The sequence below is a fragment of the Emydura macquarii genome, unplaced genomic scaffold, assembly GCF_026122565.2.
Source record: "Emydura macquarii macquarii isolate MOO-44397 ecotype Brisbane River unplaced genomic scaffold, CSIRO-AGI_Emac_v2 contig_2422, whole genome shotgun sequence".
Classification (NCBI taxonomy): Eukaryota; Metazoa; Chordata; order Testudines; family Chelidae; genus Emydura; species Emydura macquarii.
The window spans coordinates 42324186-42344354 of NW_027132559.1; the positions used below are offsets into that span (position 1 = coordinate 42324186).

Sequence of the window (20169 nt, forward strand, 5' to 3'; positions counted from 1 at the left end):
ACAGGCCACTTCCACTCCATACATATTTTCACCTGCTTTTACTATGTAGATATCTGAGCAACATCGTATCCATGGTGTTGAAGTCTCTTGCTGAAATGTACTTTAAAAGGAGAAATCTGGTCCTAATTATAGAGTGATATTAATTTGCCATGAATTACTGACTTTGAGCAGCTAGCAAAGATTGATTTTTCCTTGTATTTCAAATGGAGATGTTACTTGTGCACCAGCATCACAGCATGCCTGGAAAAGATGCCAGTTAAAAGTTGTTAGAGGGACAATCAGAACAGAAACCATCTTTATTTCAATTGTTACTGGGCACAGACATATACAAAAATCTTATGTTTGATAATGTTCGATGAAAATTCTTTTTACAGGATACCTTTCTCAATGGAAATAAATTTGTATAGTTTCTTCACAAGGTATAGTAAGGTAGGTACAGATTAAAATACAGGACTATAACAGCCACTTTGATAAAAATAAAAAGGCTCTATATGGAATCAAGTCTGCCTACACATTGTGCTTTGTTAGCACTAAGAATGTGTGCATCAAAACAGGATTTTTGTTGCAAAGAGGTTTTGTGCTCCTGTTGCTCATTCCCCACTTATCACCAACACAGGTTTATTGTTACCCGCTTCAGAGCAATTAACTGTGATGTCACCAACAGAGGATTGTGACATAGAGGGCATATACCCAGCAGTGGACAAAACAAGGAACAAATATTCTGTTTTCAGGCAGATATGCTATGCAATAAAAGAGAGAGGAAACCAAGTATAACATGTAGGTAGAATTATTTGTAAATAAAAAGCTTTTCTGAGTTTTCACAATCCATCAGCTGGTCTTTAAAATGGATTACGGAAGACAGCATTGACTTGGCTGGTGGTATGGAAAAGGCCAGAAACCTAAGGGTTAAGATATTCAGTATTCTGTGATTCTGAAGGATTATTGATATTTTCCTCAATATCAAAGAAACTGCACATTGAAGACCACTAAGCCAAATAAACTGAATTTGGTATATGATAAAGGATCAGATTGTAAATGGAGTTTAAAAATCAAAATGAAGAAATATAAGCATCTGAAACCTTTCTGTCACGTCTATGTTTGTGGCACTGTCCGATAGACAAAAGGTTTGGAAAATGTAAGTTCTTTATCCTATGAATAGTTCAGACATTTGCCATAGTAGCTTCTTTACACTCTGCACCCTAAAACCTTTGAATTGCCTTTTTCCATACACAGACTGTCATTCCTTCCAGACAATTGCAGGTTTTCTGATATTGAGTGCAGTTGCTGACTGCAACTTGTAAGCAACCATTTTAGAACTATTCATTAGAATCAAATTCAGGCCATGCAGAGAGTCACCAAAACAATTTTATTTCCAGTGTTTAAGTAGGTATGCACACAGGCATGATACAGGTTTGAATTCATTAAGTCTTCATGCAGAATTATATTCTTCTCAATAAAAGAAACCAGTTCCATCCAGGATCCACTATCTACACGCTCTATGTTACAACATTTATATCAAATCTCGTATCTGAAGAAAAGATACACATGTAATATGTACATTTAAGTTACTTATTTTACAGAAAGATTAAAAATTCAAGTCACATAAAACTCAAAAACTGTATTAAAATTGGATTATAAAACTCAGAGATCCAACTGGAATGCCTAAGGAATGGAAGCTCTGTATCCACCTGTGTTAAAATTGGTAAAATGTAATGAAATTTGTTACCAATAAAATGCATTTATTTGTGTGTAGTATGTTTCTCTAATTTAACAATTAACAATATGGCACCCTAACAAAACCAAATGAATTTATGATGAGGCACTTGTTAGTGACTAACCCAAAAGAACAATTTTTCTGCATACTAACGCCAGGCCAACTTTCAGTCATAAAACCATGTACACACCACATAGCATGTTGCATCAGATGCTTTGTTCAACATTTGTATGCAGCCATCAAATATACTTTTTTCTTAAAATAGATATATACTTTAACTTCTTTTTAATGTTCTTCTGACTGTAGTAATGCACTGTGAAGACTTTCCACACTGCACATGGATGAAACCAGCCCAAATGAAGGCTGCATAACAACAACAGTACAGGAAAATATATACAGAGTTATTGGGAAGTGTAACAGTAAGCTACTGAATTGCTGTAGTGGACCTTTCCCCATTTCAAAGATACTGGTAAAATCGAGATCTAACCACCTGGGTCCCAGAGAGTTTATGAGGATGGGCATCAACTGCTGGACTAAAGTTGCTTTTGTTCATGCTCTGATAGCTTTCACCATTTACCTGCTCAGGGTGCTGGAGTGATCCTGACAGAGGTGTTCTATTGATCAAAGTCAAGCGGCTAGAAGAACTGCCTTCATCTGCCTGCATCTCTACAGGTAAAGGCAGATCTGCTAAGCTAGTGTTCTCAAGTTTGGGCTCTCCAGTTTCACCCGTATTAAGGTCAGTTGTGCTAGTGCGTAAACGTTCCCGTGCAAGCCACTCTGAAATGGAGAGGTCCTGGGCTGGACATTTTGGCTTCAACCGATTCACAGCTGAAAGCTCAGATTCTTTCTCTCTACTTTGACCTTGATCTTGAGCTTTCCAAGCATTCAAAACACTTATTTCAGCAAAATCCCTCTGCCCTCCAAGCGTGTGCCTTCGCCTGATATTTTTTCTCCTTGAGGTCTCTGCAGAGCTAAATTTTTGATTTCCTATCCCAAACATATCATCTGCAGACGCTTTGAGACGCAGTTTTAACCTATCTGTTATTTTAAGTCTCCATGTAGGTTCTTGTTTTTCAGTTTCACTTCTAGTTGATGTAGTTAAACTGCTTGTTGATCTTCCTTTTTTCATTATATCAAACATTTTGGTCATCGCAGGCGACTCCTTCTCACTCTTGGCATCTCCTGATCCCTCGCTATCTGTTTTGTGCCGGGCAGACTTTCTTCTAGATAGTGTATCACATTCAATAAGTTTGTGAGAACTAAACAGTCTGTGGCTGTCTAACTTTGGTGTTGAACTTCCTTCAGTACAACTTACTACACTTTCTTCAGAGTTCCTCCGATTTGTTTTTGGCACTTCTTGTGTTTTCCCCCTGAATATCCTTTCAGCAGCAGAACTTGTAGCAAAGACAGGGAAATCACTTTCACTGTCTGTTTCCATAGGACGACCTTCACTGATCAATTCACTTCTTTCATCATCAGCCTCCTCTCCCTTGCTTTCGGTCACCGATTGCACCTCAGGGCTCAGCATATTAGAATCTAAACCGGTTACATATGTATTAGATGAAGTGGTTGAGTAATCAGAGGTGATAGAACTGACATCAGCAGCTAAAAATTCAATGCATTTAATTTCAGGGCTGGCTAATTTTTTGCATGAAAATCTGTGCAGGGAAGCCTGGGAAGAAGTGCTAAGCATAGTACCAGAGTCAGACACGGTTTCCTCAACCTGGGATGAGGCTTGCGTAATAGGCGTTTTAGGACTATCTTTCTGTATGGTTAGCCGGTGACTGAGATTAGGTGATACTGTGTATTTTTGGAGGTAAGGCGGTGAAGGTTCCTCTGAGGCGGTGCTCTCTTTCCTTAATGATTTCTTTTCATCCTTTGCAACATTCATGTCTTTTTTAGTGCTGGTCTCTTTTTCTTTCAGAACAAACATCCTTTGTTTTCTCCCTGCAGCCTCTCTCTCTCTCTCACATTCCTCTTTAGTTGTGTCCTCTTTTGTTACATCACCATGAGATTGTTCAGCAAGCTCCTTCTTGAAAAACACATTATCCAGCTCATCTTCTGAGCTGCTTGGTTGTGGTTTCTCTTTTGGTTTTTTTCGCTTGCGACTGGCTGCTGCAAAGATGGAGGACACAAGCAGTTCCCTGCTATACTGATCCTTTCCAGATCCCCAAGAACCCTGTTTAAAACAAAAATCAAGGCACAAGGTTAGCAGTTAAAACTTGTACCAGTGTGTCATTGGTTTGAGATTTTATATAGGTGTTCTCATAGACTCTCAGACTTTAAAGTCAGACGGGACCATCATGATCATCTAGTCTGACATCCAGCATATTACAGGCCGCAGAACCTCACCCACCCACTCCTGCTATAGTCCCCTAACCTCTGGCTGAGTTACTGAATTCCTCAAATCAGGATTTAAAGACTTCAAATTACAGAAAATCCACTGACACTAGTTTAAACCTGCAAGTGCCCATGCTCCATGCTGCAGAGGAAGGCAAAAAAAACCCCAGGGTTTCTGCCAATCTGACCCGAAGGAAAATTCCTTCCAGACCCCAAATATGGCAATCGGTTAGACCCTGAGCATGTGGATAAGACTCACCTGCCAGACACCTGGGAAAAAATTCTCTGTAGTAACTCAGAGCCCTCCCCTTCTAGTGTCCCGTCTCCAGCCACTGGAGCTATTTGCTGCTAGTAGTCGCAGGCAGAGCGACAGTGCTTACTCACCTTTCTTCAGGGAACATTTCTCTGCACTGCCACATGGGGAAACCTGCATCCTCCTTTTCCCCATTTTTCAGAGGAGTCCCTCTGTCTTACCACAATCCAACTGCCATTATTAGCAACTGTGTGCTTGATTAAATAGTTAGGGAGACTCCATTGCTCCTAAAAAGACCATCTCCAAGACCAGAATATGGTATAAGCTGTTTGACAGATGACATCCTGCAATGCTCCGACTTTGTTCCCTCCCTCCCTCCCCTGCTCACTTGATGCCCTTTCTCTGGGTGATCTCACACAGCTTCAACTACCACCTCCATGCTGATGAGTTACATATGCCTTTCCACTATTGACTTGTTTCCGTCCATCCAGTCCCACATCTGTGCCCCTCTTTCTGACATTGCCTCCTGGATGCAAACCATCAATTTAACCGTAACACAGGGAAGATCAGTTTTGGCCAGGAAGCATTCTCTGTTCCTCACATTCTCTGTCATTAATGACATCACCACAAATGTCCCCAATATTCAGCTGGGGGAGTGTAATGTCTGACACTTCCTTTTTCCTTACTCCATCTTATCTAAGCCCTGCTCAAATTCTGCGGCTTCCAAACCATTCAAGAGATCCAGTTTTTCTTTCCTTCCCTATAGCTAAAACACTTGCTTCTGCCCTTATCTCCTGTTTTGATTACTGCCCTCCACGCCACACAATACATGGGTTAAGATCATTTTCCTTGCCTGTCTATGGTACCCCTTCTAGGAATTCTTTTACTGGTTCCCTCTCATCTGCATCAGTTTGCTTATGCTTGTCCTGCATAGACGGGTACCCAGAAGTCACTTACTACAGGACATACCAAACAAAGAAAACAACAGAACACCACTGGGCCATCACCTACAGCCCCCAGCTAAAATCTCTCCAATACATCATTAAGGATCTACAACTTATCCTAGCAGATGTTCCCTCACTCGCTCAAGCTGTGGGAGGCAGACCTATCCTTGCTTACAGACAGCCCCCCAACCTGAAGCAAATACTCACCAGCAACTGTACACCATACAACAAGAACACTAACCCAGGAACCTATCCCTGCAACAAACCCTGTTGCCAGCTCTGCCCACATATTGACTCTAGTGACACCATCACAAGTCCTAACCACATCAGCCAAACCATCAGGAGCTCATTCACCTGCACATCTACTAATGTAATATATGCCATCATGTGCCAGCGATGCCCCTCTGCCATGTACATTGGCCAAACCGGACTGTCACTACGCAAAAGAATAAATGGACACAAATCAGACATAAAAATGGTAACATCCATAAACCAGTAGGAGAGCACTTCAACCTCCCAGGACACTCTGTAGCTGACTTGAAAGTTGCCATACTTCTACAAAAAAAACCCTCAAAAACAGATTTCAGCTAGAAATTGCAGAGCTGGAACTCATCTGCAAACTTGACACAATCAAACTGGGTCTAAATAGGGACTTGGAATGGTTCTCTCATTACAAGAAGTAATTGTCATTGTTCACACATTCTCACCTCCTAATCAATGGCTGTGAATAGGTCTCAACTACTCTAACTGAATGGACTTTGCTTATACCTACCTTCCCCATTGTTGTTCCTTACCCTTGGATGTGTATATATAAACCTCCTATCTGATTTCTATTCCTTACATCTGACGAAGTGGGTTGCAGCCCACGAAAGCTTATGCCTGCAGAAATTCAATTTGATAGTCTTTAAAGTGCTACAGGACTCTCGTTATTTCTTTTTGTGTTGCCCTTCCCCACTATCTCACCAATCCCAATGATCCCAGTCTGTCTGCTTCTGCCACAAGAATCCCTAGGCTTTCTCCAAGGCCACTCCCTATGCACACAACTCCCTCCCTGAACTGGTCCCCAAGGCCACCAGCCTCTCTACGTTCAAGTCCAGCCTGAGGGCCCACTTCCACCATGACTTTTACAAGAAATTAACCGGCTGCTTATGGCAAGGTGGGTGGTGAGGTACTTAGAGACCATCTTTTTGGTGGTTGGTTTTAATTATCACTACTATTAAAGGTGCACGCCAGAAGATTTTTCTTCAAGTTTTTTTACACCCTTCTGTATTATGTATAAAGACAGTCTGAAAGTTTTAGGCTGTATGTGTTTGATTTTTTCAAGTGATTTTTCTGCTTATTTATCTTAAGCCTTATCCACACTAGAAAGTTGTACCACATTAATAACATTGGTGTAGATAGAGCAGTACAACCTCCTAGTTTGGCTGCAGTTCTGTCAGTAGAAAGGTATACTGGTATAGCAATTTCTATACCAGAAGGGAAATAACTGTACCAATAATAAGTAACCTTTATACCAGTCTGACTGGTATAAAAGTATCCACATTTATATCCACTCTATGGCATTACTGGTAGAACTATTTTGGTTTAAAACAAACAAAAACCCACACCCCTAAATCCAAAGCTATACTGGTAAAACTTTCAAATGTAGACCAGGTCTTAGCGGAAAAAAATGTCAAGTCCAGTCTTCTTTGGTTTTGCTGAAGGGGGATTGGTGGATGTTTCTGAGAATTTTTACTATTAATAAATTAACTGAAGGGGTGAGGTTTCTGATTTAATAAAGTTCTTTTGTTCCAAATGTTAACTGGTCATTTTAAATGATAACAAAATCCATTCTAACTCAGTAGCCCTTTCCCTCTGAACTACCCAGCTCACTCTCAAAAACTCAGGGTGTGTCTAGACCAGAAGACTCATGAGTGGAGACTCAGTGCAATCGTAACATCACAAAAGCAAATGTAAAAAAAACAAAACAAACAGAAATGTAAAGTCTGCCTTTATACAACAAAGCAGCAAACCAAAAAAAGAAGGAGCCTAATTTTTTCCCCTCCTTTGTAGGTCATCTTAAAAATAAAAATATTTTCAATACATTGTCATCACCACCACCAGACCACTCTTCTTGTAAGTATCCTTTCCCCCACTCATTTTCTCTATTTGTTTAATCTTTTTAGATCATAAGCTCTTTGAGGCAAAGACCAACCCTCCTCCTATGTGTGACCAGTGCCTAGCCATTACTAGGAACAAATAATAATAATGACAACATAAGTAAGGTACGTCAGTTGCTTATATCAGTGATGGAAACTTTAAAATAGCAAGATTCTGAAGTTTGCAGGTTGGCATTTCCAGGGCGGAGCAGTCTGTTCTTGAGGTCCAACAGGACCTGTAAGTGCCACTTATTTGCATCTAATGAACTGTCCCCATATTGCTAGTCTCTCTCTTTCTCTGGCTGACCTCACAAATGGAAGGTTCAGTCTACCAGGGAAGAGCAGGAAAGGGGACAACCCTCCAGAATCTTAAAATCCTGATCAGTAATTAGCATGCCTCCAACCACATGGCATTAAAGTTTTGGGGCTCCTCCCCACCCAAAATAGCTTTTGTTTAAAATGAAGGTGGAAGCTGCTAAGCCCGTCCACTCACTTGCAGTTGTGCTGAGTTATAATCTAGCAATTACAAATGCTGAAGAAGTGAGTACAATAAGTCTTAAGGCAAGTAGAAACCTTACTTGCTACATGTTATATAATCTAGATACTTATACAGCCATCACCATTGTGGAGGTCTAAGGACCTCACAATCACAATATTTTGTTCTTACAAAACCACTGTTAGGTAGGGAAGTATTATTCCCATTTTACAGAGAGGGGGAATTGAGGCACAGGCTAGACTAAAAGACATGTGTAAAGTAAGTCACATAGGGTATGTCTACACTGTACTTAGACATCCATGGCTGATCCCTGCCAACTGACTTGGACTCACAGGACTCAGGCTAAGAGGCTGTTTAATGGTGGGATAGACACTTAGGCTTGGACTGCAGCCAGAGCTCTTCGACACTCCTACATCTCAGGGTCCTAAAGCCGAGCCCAGATGTCTACACCACAATTAAACAGCCCCACAGCCTGAGCCAGCTGGCATGGGCCAGCTACAGGTTTTTAACTGCAGTGTAGACATAACCATAGAAAGTCTGTGGTTAAGTCTGAAATTAAATCTAAGCTCCTGAGTCCCAGTCCTGAATCATATTCATTAGACCTTCCTCCCTACCCCAAAAATCCTTTCATGGGTTTTTGCAGGAAAATCTTTGGCTATACCAGCTGGCTTCTTATGGAGATACGATCCATGACCTTCAGCAGAAGTTGCCCTGGTATTTCACACATATTTCACAGATGTAAACAGACAGACATTCAAATACTGTCGCACTAGTCTGGGTGTCAACAGCAGGCAAGAGTAACATACTATATAATCGAAACAAGATGTATAAATAAATAGTAGTATACAGTATATAGACCCCAACTGTAACAAATGTTGCTTCAGAGTTTGTAGCTTCCATTCCTCAGAGTCAATCTTTATACACATTTCAAATGAATGACACTTTTTCCACTTTCATGCTCCAAACTTAATTGGTTAAGGAATACTGAATATAGTACGTTTACAATAAAATCTTAAATAGTGCCATAACTGTAACCATGTATAAACAACCAATGCAACAAAATGTAAACACGTAAAGTAGATTATTTTAAAAAGTTTATTCTTTATAATTTCACAAATGATTTACCTTAGATTTTGCTGAGTCACTAGTAGCTGAGTCTGCGGGGAAAAAAATCAGATATAATATGGTTAACTCTGGGCAAAATTTATTTTTTGCTACAGACAGTGCTGGACTTATGGGGGGTGGGGGGAAACAAGCACAGAACAAAATGTGAAAGCAAATAAAAACCAGAACAGAGTGGATAGTCAGAGCTCACAAAGATGCAAGCTGCACCACAGAAAGCCACCGCCATGAAAGGATGCTGTGAATTGTAGGCAGAACCAGCTCAATGACAGGAATGGCAAAGGAGCCCTTTTCTTCTAAATAAAAAACAGAAATACTAACGTTTATTCAGTATTTTAAGTATACAGCCCTGCAAAACTGCAGTTGAGAGACCTTTTCAGGATTATCCTGGGTACTCTCCTGTGACTGATGCAATATACAATACAAAACTTAACATCTTAGTAGTTTTGGCTGTCCTAGTTGCAAATTGAGGTTCTCCTAGTTGCATTCATTTTGTCAAACTGCTAAAAGTTATTTGAAATAAGGAGTGGCCTTTAACATTGTGCTTTGTTTTAAACCCCAATTTTACATCTGTATTCTTAGAGTAATATATTGGTGACATTTTACTTTTATCTAGCTAGATTACAGTAGCTACCGGTTTTGTATTTCTCTATAACAAGCGCTATTATGAAATGAAAAATGAACACCATCGTTTTATTGTCTAGCAAAAACTGAAGTTATACAGTTATAAAGGGGGTAGGAAGGGGCTAGCACAATGACCAGAACATGTTTTCTTTGACATTTTCCAACTTTTGGGGGCTTTTCCCCCCCCCGAATTAAAAAGCTGAGCCCCATGCTACACCCCTTGTTGACACATGGCTAATGCTTTATGACTAGAAAAACTGGTGGACCATACCATGCTATTCCTCCTCAGGGTCTGCTTCAGAAATAACAAGAAACAGCAGAAAGACTTTTAAAAAGTAGCATTGATCTGTTTAAAATACTCTTAAAAAAAAATTTACAGCACAGATCAATTTTTTTTTTTTTTTTTGCATTTACAAGAAACGGGGGTTTCTGCAGACAAGGCAGCTACAATGTGGGCAACAGTCCTCCTTCTTCCTACAGTTCCAGCTGTCCATCAGTGACATCACAGAATCCACTAGTGACATCACCGTGTGATAGACTCCTCCCACTTCACCTGTTTCAACGTCAGTATAGAGTGACTGTTTCAGTAAGTGCTGAACAACCCTTGAAAAACTAAAACAAAAGCTAGAGACAAAGCGATAACTTTTGTGGGAAACAACATGCTGGGTTAGTGCAACAGTACGGTGGGGGTAAAAAAGTCACCGAGAGCGCGGCTGCAACGCTAGTACTTAGCCAAACGACAGGATGGCAATTGATAAAAAGAAGGAAATAAGCTTTAATATAAACATATTGCAGTATATTTATGAAAATGTCATCTGTTGACAAGCATCATAACTTAAGTTTTAACTGAATTCCTAACTTTGAGACAGAGCTCTATATAGAACAGCGTAGAAGGTAAAACTTCCTGCCATCACAAGCAACCACTTATACAGCAGCACTTATCTATTTGACCTCATGATTATTACATGAAGAACTATGAATAAATAAAACAGTGCATGCATGTTTGTTTGCCCTCAGTCTTTCAATGATTACACTTTTATTAGTCAACAAAGCTTTCCAATCTATATTATAGAGTTCTGTGTAAGCTCAAAAGCTTGTCTCTCTCACCAACGGAAGTTGGTCCAATAAAAGATATTATCTCTCCCAGCTGGCCCCTCTAATTATCCTGGAACCAACATGGTGACAACCCCACTGCATCGAACACCACTACAGACACTTAAAAATATTAATGATCATTTAAAAGAAGAAAAACCAACTTATTAGTAAAAGAAAATAGAAAATTATAGTGAATTAATAGAGTAGGTTATTCTAGCCTACGGACTAACACTGCCCGGCAAGAGTTACCTGATACGTCTCCAGGAGATACTCCCGTCCTTCCAATGTTGGTGAGTAAATGATCTATGTTTGGCACTGGCTGAGATTCTACAGTGTTTTCCTCCTGAACTGTTGTCTACAGTTAACAAACAAAGATCTCTTCATCATCGTTTCACAATTAGTTCATTAGGATTCAAAAGCATTTAGAAAACTGCACTATTACACCTGAGGACACAGTTTCCTCGTGAGCTCTAATTTTTCCATATTGCTTTATTGTTTTTAACAGAAACACATGGAGCTTATTACTAGCTCTTTAATTACCGCACAGACTGGAGCTCTATAAAGGTTTTTCTGAAGGGCAAAGCATACAGTGGTCTAACAAGAAATATATACATATTCTAAGGATATCTGGACTGTGTGTTCTAAACTACAATGAATTTGAACACCAATATTTAAGGAACAATACTTACAAGGGGCTCCTCAGCACCATCTTCTGTGAAAAACCAGTCATGCTACAATTTAAAATAAAAAAAGTGAAAACCCCACAGGAAGTGAAACAATCAAATGTGGATATGACTAAAAAGGACAGTTTTGAGAAAATGGCTCAAGGGACACAACTCAGAGCCAAACTTGTGCAATATGTGAAAGCAGGTCTTGTCTGTTTCATTTGTTTTTTAAATAATGAAATGAATTCACTTACTTTTTGGATGAGAGTTTCTACTATTTTGTACTGGTCTGGCATGTGAGTAACCATGTGTGTCATGTTGTCTTCAGACGTCCTCACAAGAGTTGGACCAAACACTATAGCCAGATTTCTTGGTTCCATCTAACAAGCAATGGAATTAGATCTGCATTACACATTTATAATGGGGATATACAATAATACCCATTACAATAAAATACATTAAGGGCCACTCAGCTACTAAATAGTTTTGCTTTCTAATAGTCTATCTTCCTTAGCCTTTATTTGTGCAATGCAGAACAACCAGTTAATAGCTATTATTGCTGTTGTTTTTGAAGTCAGTTAAACTTACGACATTCAAAAGGTTTTCAGTAGTGCTCATTTTACCAACTCAGGAAGTCTGATGCATTATTTTTTTTTAAATGAAATCTTTTATAAATGTACATTTCAGATAAAAAGGAGAAGATTCCTCTATACAAAACCTGATCCATTTCTGTACAGTGGAACTTATACACCTTTATTGCAGTTCAGAATCCAACCTCTTTATAACCAGGGAAAAGCTTTATAAGTGCAGGGAAAAGCTAAATTAAAAGGACTCGCTCATATCTTCCACCTACATTTTTGATTTTACATAAACACTATATAGGTAAAAACAATTCTGGAAAATCACTGCCTTTTAATTAAGATATTTAAGCATCTTCTAGAAGCCGTGAGTACTGGGAAACTTCCAAACTGTATTTTATCTCAAAGTGTTTTATTCAAAAAGGGAAGATTTCAGCTACTAATCAAACATTGTCCTCTCAAAAGGTATGGAAATCTCTACTATCTGTGCACGCCCTAACTTGTGATGCACAGAATCCACTCCACTCCCATTCACCTATGGAGAAGGCAGTCAGCATTTTGGACCATATGTGAGACTATCAGATAATCTTCACAGCACACCAATTGCTTACTCTATAAATTATCTGCTTTTTAAACTGCACCTTATGACAAAAACCATAAGCAAACTGAAGCACAATACGTCTACTATGTTTTATTATATATTGTGGCTTACAGTTTATCTTCTCATGCTCATGACATGGAATAAACTCGTAATAAATGGGAGGCAACGTGGTCCGCAAGAATGAGAACAAGACTGCAAGTCAGGATGTCTTGAGTCCTAATTCTAGCTTCGACTCAGCGTATTGCCTTGGGCAAGTCATATCACTCCTCTGTAAAACAGGGATGCCGCCAGACTACGTATCCACGCCACGAGGATTCATTAGCTGAAATTGTTACAACACTTTTGATATATAAAATGCCATTATAAGGTCTAATGACTATCAGGCAACACCCTGAACATTGCTCTAGGCATTGTACAAAAACGTATATTATAAATGGCTTGTGTTGTATCTTACAGCTTTGGTTTTATTCACCACCAAAACCGGATTATATTTTGTAATCCATCATCATTTTCAAAAGCACCTCCGTGATTTAAGAGATTAAGTCCAATTTTCAAAAGCGACTTAGGTGCCTAAGCCTCAATAAAAGTTAACAAGACGTAGCTGCTTAAGCACCAAACATCACATTTAAATATAGGATTTAGGAGTTTTGAAGGTTTTACCCAATCTTTTATCCTGCAGGATCCCAAAGCACTATACAAAGTATGGGCCTGACTTTGAGAACTATTGAACACTACAATCAGTAGAACATAGCATATCATACAACAGTGGGAGGAGAAAAAGAAATCACAGTAGGCCCCTATTTTCATGAGATTTTTAATTTCAACTCTCAGACAGTAAACAGACTGAGCAGACCTCTCTAGTCCACACAGAAAATGTGCATCATTTTAACTGAAATTTGTTGCAAACCGTTCTGTTCAACTAGCTGAAACATCGCAGGGACACACTTAAATCAGTTTACAACTGGCTAATGTTCAAGTTACAGAATTAAACAGCAAGTATATAAAGAGAACTGTAAACCAATTTAATTGTGCCCACATAGGCCTTTGTACCATTTCATGCAAATAAAAATGAATTTTAGTTAAACCAGTAGATACTTCGTAGGCAGACAAGTGTCATCCAAAAGCTCTACACAGCAAATGGCCTTATGTTGACTTTACCTACCTTAAATAAAATGCTGGGTAGACACACACATGGGTTTATCACCTGAAATAATCCCGAACAATGAAATTTGTTTAAAGTAAAATGGAACATGTCCTTTACATGTGATTTGATACCTTGTTCTTTTCTGAATTCTCTGCTACTGTCTTCAGATGTGCAGAAAGAAACTTGAGTGTTTCATAATGATGTTCAGGTAAATCATGAATCTGAAACAAACAATCTTAGTATGGAGTTTAAAATATTTTTGTGCTAAATTTGTGCTGCATTTGAAATGTATTCAGAGTCTGCATACCAGCCTCTTAAGTGTTTTCAGCCGCTCAACAGGATCTTCTCTTCTATTGGCATCTATGAAATCTGCATATTTGTCTGATAAATGAAAAAAAATCTATTTTACTGCACATCTGAGAGAAGTTTTTTAGACAACAGAATTTAACCCATTTAATCTTTTACATAACGTGTCAAGCAGCTATAAGGAAAAATTAGCTCTCTAAGAATTTATGCCATAAATTAAATTAATAAATTCTAATAATGTGATTGAGAATGTCACTGGATTGTAATTATAAAAATTAACTTACCATTCATTTAAACAGAATTTACCCCCACACACACTATTTATATTCAAGCCCATATAAAACATAGGCTCCATATGCAGTAACAAGGTCAACAAACTCCCTTCCCACAGCTGTGCTACTAAGTTGAATAATGGTTAAACACACATCCAGACACAAGGTTACGTTATTTCAAACTCCTCAGAAACACAAGATCAGTGAGGGGAGGAGTAAGGAAAATTTGATTAGCTTATTTTGGCAAAGGGCTAAAATTAATAGGATACTACCTGTATATTAACCTACTACGTACAATGCAGTGGCGACATTAACAAATTATGTTCCTGTTTTGGTTTAATACTTCAAAGCCATTTGCTGTGATTCTTGGCAGTTAGAGAAAAAATTTACCTTCAGTCCACATGTAAACCATTTTAATCATCTGCTTTTTTAATAAAGAAATTTGGAAGTGTACTACTTTACTACTTGTTTTCACTTGATTTTTTTCTCAGTCATTTGAAGGCCCTAATGCGGATTAATATTTGACAAAAAATTCTTTAAAAAAGCTCAGGACGGAGGACAACTCACCATTAGTAAAAAGTGGTTCTGGAAGCTTTCTGAAGAAGGATTTCAGTAAACTGCTTATCACATTCAAGTCTCGCCATTTCTATGTATTCAGAAGAGAGAGAGAGACTGTATATTTCTATCATCATCATACAAAAAATCTCTCTAAGAGATTTAAAATGGAAATGCAGTGAACACTAACTTACATCATCATGAACATCAATGTCAGTCATTCCTTTATTGAGTTCTTCTTGCATACTTGAGATGGCAGCATTGTTTCCTGGGACTCTGTATATACCTGTGTATTCAAGGCCTCGTTCTTCAACCAGTTTGCAGCATATATCAACTATCAGGGGAATATACTGTGGGAGGGGTGGAGGAAGATGGTTGGTTTTATTTCAAAATGTCTCATATACGAGTATGAACATTAAAAAGCAGAGCAAAAAGAAAAATTGTATTTTCATACTTTATTGGTGTGAGCAGGGGGACAGTCATCAAGCCTAACGCCAAAGGTTCCTATAGCAGATGGCTTCTTCTCAAATGTCTTCCTCATGATGCTTGGAATGCCTTTTCGCCATGTTCCCTTGTCTTTTGGTGGGCTTGTCTCGTCTTTTTGTTGTTGATTTAAAGCAAGTGGGGACGAAAATGGAAATGTTATACAATCAAAACCAATTCTAATGAAAGGCAACAAAAACCACAAACACAAAACTCTTATGTCTTTGAAAGCGTGGACATTTAACAGAAATGTTGTACTTCCTACTCTCTCTCACCCTTTTCCCTCAGCTGTCCCATTGGTTTCCATTACTGAAAGCAGTTTCCCATTTGGCTTGCACATTACCATTGTGAATAGTGATTTTAGGTTCTGAAGTTATTACTATTTGCAGCATGCATCATCTCAGAAAAAGAGGCAGCAGAAGGGCACCTCAAAACAGAGCAATGGGGAAGATCTCGTTTGATTCTTTGACACGTCCGCAGGCTTTATTAGAAATTTAATCTTGGTCTTCATTAAAAGGGCCCTCATTATCGTCAACTTTTATACCCCCCACCTATCAAACCAAAAAGGCCAACCATTTCATGATTTGTCACAATTTGACCACTTTCACTGTCTGAACTCCTTGCAGACACTTGCAGTAAATATGCATAGCTTCTCAGAAACAACCAGGCATCTGGCCTCCACTGAAAAGGGGTGACTGGAGTTTGCCAGCCTCCCTTAAGCTATATAAAAACACACCTCTCTCTTCACATGATCTGAAACAAACCTTTTTGGATGCACCCAATCCTAAGATTTAGGGATAGAAACAGCTGAAGTGGTGTGTTTGGCACTGTGTGACTTCGTTATGCTAAGAGTAAGGTTTTCAAAAGCATCCAATCTCATTTTCAGAAGTGACTTAGGAGCCTAAGTTTCACTGAAAGTCAAAGGTACTTAGGCTTCTAAGTGTTTAAGTCGCTTCTGAAAAATGGGACTTGGATGTTTTTGAAAATTTTACCCTTAGACAGATGCAGTCTCAATTGCTAAAAACTCAGTCATAAGAACAATGTTAAGTTCCCCTCAGTGGTACAGCAAGTGTGGCTCCACTATCACTATAATTCTTTGGATGTAATCCTGTCCTCTTATTCAGAGGTTTGTGGAGAAATAATGCTGTTGAAGATCCTGAAGTTTACCCAGCACTGTTTCTTTCCAGCAAACTGCTATTGCAGTTTTAATATATAAAACTGTATGATAAAGATAGTTAGTACAAAGGAAAACTTATTTGGGGCACAAAACTGAACTTATTTTCTCAGAGTTCAGGCCCACATGTTCAAACCTGAGTGCTTAGTCAGTCACCCAAATCCATATATAGGCACCTAAATCAGTGGTCTTACTTTCAGCAGTGCTGTGCACCAAGAATTCCCTTTAAAAATTTTGGCCTGAGACTACCTGTTGGAGATCAATTATTGACTTACATTTACAGTTGCAGCTCACTCACCTGTGAAATGTAATATGTTGGCACCTCAGAAAGAACTCAGAGGGTTTAATTTCCTGCCCTGGGAAATATAATACCGTTTCCCACCCAAAATAAAGTTTTTCTTTCTGTACTTTAAATCCATGGGGCAAGAAAATCCTCTACAGTTATAAAAGGTTTTAGAGAAAACTTAGGTTTCTTAAAAATAATTTAAAAAAATGATTCTACTATTCATTTCCAGATTTCCAGGGTAGAGAAAGACTAGTGCTACATAAGACTAATCTTCCCTGAAGCAACGCACAACTTCATAGAGCTTGGCTCTGAGAAGCACAACACTGGTATAGTCTACTGCTGCTGTCACTACAAACAGTTGGAGGAAAAGAGCCAAGACCTACCTGAGAGGAGACTGGAATACATAACTTCAACAGCCTGAAAAGCTGAAGCATAGCTACAGGTAATATTAGAATCTATGGATTTATAAGGACTGGCAGCGAATATAAATACAGCTCAATAAACTAGTTAATGCTTTTTTGTATCTATATATTCCTGTATCTGAAGAACTGGACTAAAGCAATTTTATGTCTTGAACATTTGGCCTTCTACAAGGTTAATTTTTTATAGGTTTAACAAACATTAATGTATGCACATACACACCTTTAGTGAGCATCTTTCTTTCAGACTCCTCCTTGGGAGAGTGAGGGCTTTGGGTCCTTTGTTCTGTTTTAGTGCCAAGGAATGTCTGCCTGATACTGAGACTCTGGCGAGGTGTTTTGGGGGAAGGCTCCATTTTGCTGCTGGAAGAACTGAAATAAAACATGACTTGGTACAGGGAAGCTAGGTATCAGGCAAATAAAACTGCCGGCTACATACATGCTGCTTACCTCATCATTGTGCTGTACTCTTTAATCCTCCGGCTAATTAGATCCCTACTAGTGACACCAGTATCCTGTAAAGTCAATCGAGATCTACTTTATAATCCTAGTTTTGTTAATACCATTGCAAAACTTTATCTAATCACCTTCAGAATATCCACAACTATTCCCATAATCAGACATACCACAATTACATAGTGTGTTTACAATTCCAGTACAGTGAAAATGTAATGGATATTTTCAGGAACCAGAAAAGAAAATAAAGACAGAATATTTGACGTTTAAAGGAAAACTGCAGCGTTTAGTTATAAGTTAAATGCTACCATAAGTGTTTTCTAAGCAGCGCAGAGGATTTCACCACAGATCTTCAATTAACTTACATTTTAATAGAAGATGTGACACTAAATCCCCTGTATTGCTCTGAAAATCTCAATTTATACACATACAATACAACCCTACTTACCTAACTCCCTACCTACCTGTGTGGCAATGATAGCCATATGATAAATTGCAGAAATAATTAATAAATTCTTTTAACCACCTCCCCAAAATTCTACTCACTAATCCACCTTCTCTATGCTAATTATTTTAAAATTGAGGGGCTTCAAACAGCTGTAATAAAAAAAATTTTAAAAGCATGAAGAAAATATTTCTCTTCCCAGCACAAAAATGTAAACATATCAAAAAAACATACAAAAAACTGTTTTGCAAAAAAATATGTATAGACACAGGCATCAACATACTATATAAAATATGCGTGTATGTATATGCATACAACATGCTCTCTCTCCTAATAATTTTTATATATTATAATTTATATAAAGGAATATGCAAATTACAAAAATGTTTTGAAATACCGGTCAGTGTTTCACTATATAACTATTAACAGTGCAAAGTTTCTCAGTGAAAACTGCTGCTTATACTGCTACTTCCCAGCATGAGTCTGGTGGCTCAGAGTATGCCTGAAATTACAGCTCCCATCTGATTACATTGTAAAGCAGGGATTTTAACAGGTATTTTATAGTGTAACAAAATATATTTGTAGTTAAATTAACAATTGTTTTTAACAATCACTTTTTAATGGATAAAGCTTACTTTACTACTTCTAAAGTTAAGTACAAATTAATTTTACTTTAGTACAGATTAACTAAACATCAAATTTTTAAAATGTCATTTTAATTATTTAAAATGCCATGTCTATTAGCTCAATTATTCTTTGGGATGTTTACAACTCAAAAAACAGATTAATAATTTATTCTTCTACATAAATAGATGTAGTTACATGGGTATCTAATTGCTCTGTAGTTTTTTATTTCCAAATGAGCATTTCAATTTAGTGTCAACCTGAAAAATATATTTGTCCTATTATCAATAAAAAATCTGATGATTAAAAGAAAATGCAAGAGACTAAAATAGCCTGTAAGATTATACATCATATAATATATGATTACCTTATCATTTAGGTTGCTATTGTCTTGTATAGCCTTAATCCATGACAACATGTCATCTCGGTCTTCAGCCTGAAATAGATACTCGCAGTCTGATGTGGTGAGCCGAAATACATTTTTCCTCTTGGTTTCACTATATGAGATATCTATCAAACACGCATTGATACTGATAGGTTGTTCTTCTTCAGATGGAGTTGTCTGCTCTTTTTTATCCTTGTATAAATAAAGTGAATGACCTCGAAGAACAACGTAAATTTGTTTCCATGGCCGAATGCTGCCACCAACTCGCTGGAAAATATGAACCAGTTGTGTTTGTGTGTATAATACATGTTACTGTTACCTATTTATAAGCCACATACAAATCTTTATGTTCTAAAAGTTCTAACACAGGATGGCTCAGAATACTTGACCTTAAGGAACAATATGGAAAAATATTATACAAAAGTACCACAAATATTATACAAAAGCTGTCCACACAAGTGCTTATGCCAGCAAAATTTATGTCATTGGGGGGGGGGGGGGAGGAAGGGAGGGGTTCACACCCTGAGCGACAAAACTTTTGCCGGCATAAGTGTTAGTGTAGACGAGGCCTCACTCTTCTTTGTGCCCATTACATAATGTTTTGCTGCATAGAAGAAAGCTTTACAAGGAACATCTCTTGCCTACAGCTTGACTTTTCTTACCCTCAATTTTGGCAACTGTATTTTTTATATTTATCCTTCATATATGTTAGAAAACACAATACCTTTCCCTTGTCTGAGACAAGCTGTCTAAAATAGAGCCATCCTTCCTTGGAGGCATCGCCAAAGACCTCTGAAGAGGAATCTTTTCTTGATCCAGAGTCTTCTGAAGATTTGTGGCTGTCTGGGACCTAAAGAAAATGCCAGAGTCAGAATATCAAGAGATCCTCCAAATATATTTCTCCGTAGAAGTCTATATTTAGGTCACTTTCCTCCTTCATTTTAATAGCTTGCACCTCATCTCTACATGAAGTGTATAATACAAGGAAATACATACCAGGTTATGAAGGTTTCTACTATTCCATTAGTACAAAATGATTAACTGTGAATT

At 38.1% G+C, this 20169-nt stretch overlaps 1 protein-coding gene across 6 annotated transcripts in view; it reads right to left on the minus strand.

The window, feature by feature from the left end:
- Positions 1-1347: 1347 nt before the first annotated feature.
- Positions 1348-20169, minus strand: part of ARHGAP21 (Rho GTPase activating protein 21) — a 206695-nt gene continuing 187873 nt past the window's right edge. For all 6 annotated transcript variants that reach the window (XM_067562379.1, XM_067562381.1, XM_067562384.1 and 3 more), the window contains 14 exons: positions 19844-19969; positions 19102-19386; positions 17660-17724; positions 17433-17581; positions 15302-15444; positions 15042-15197; positions 14860-14938; positions 14022-14095; positions 13846-13935; positions 11646-11771; positions 11416-11457; positions 10976-11081; positions 9011-9042; positions 1348-3893 (listed from right to left, as the gene is read on the minus strand). In XM_067562379.1, coding sequence (XP_067418480.1) covers positions 2172-3893; positions 9011-9042; positions 10976-11081; positions 11416-11457; positions 11646-11771; positions 13846-13935; positions 14022-14095; positions 14860-14938; positions 15042-15197; positions 15302-15444; positions 17433-17581; positions 17660-17724; positions 19102-19386; positions 19844-19969 — 3195 coding nt within the window. In that variant the 3' untranslated portion in view covers positions 1348-2171. The remainder of the gene's footprint in view (positions 3894-9010; positions 9043-10975; positions 11082-11415; positions 11458-11645; positions 11772-13845; positions 13936-14021; positions 14096-14859; positions 14939-15041; positions 15198-15301; positions 15445-17432; positions 17582-17659; positions 17725-19101; positions 19387-19843; positions 19970-20169) is intronic.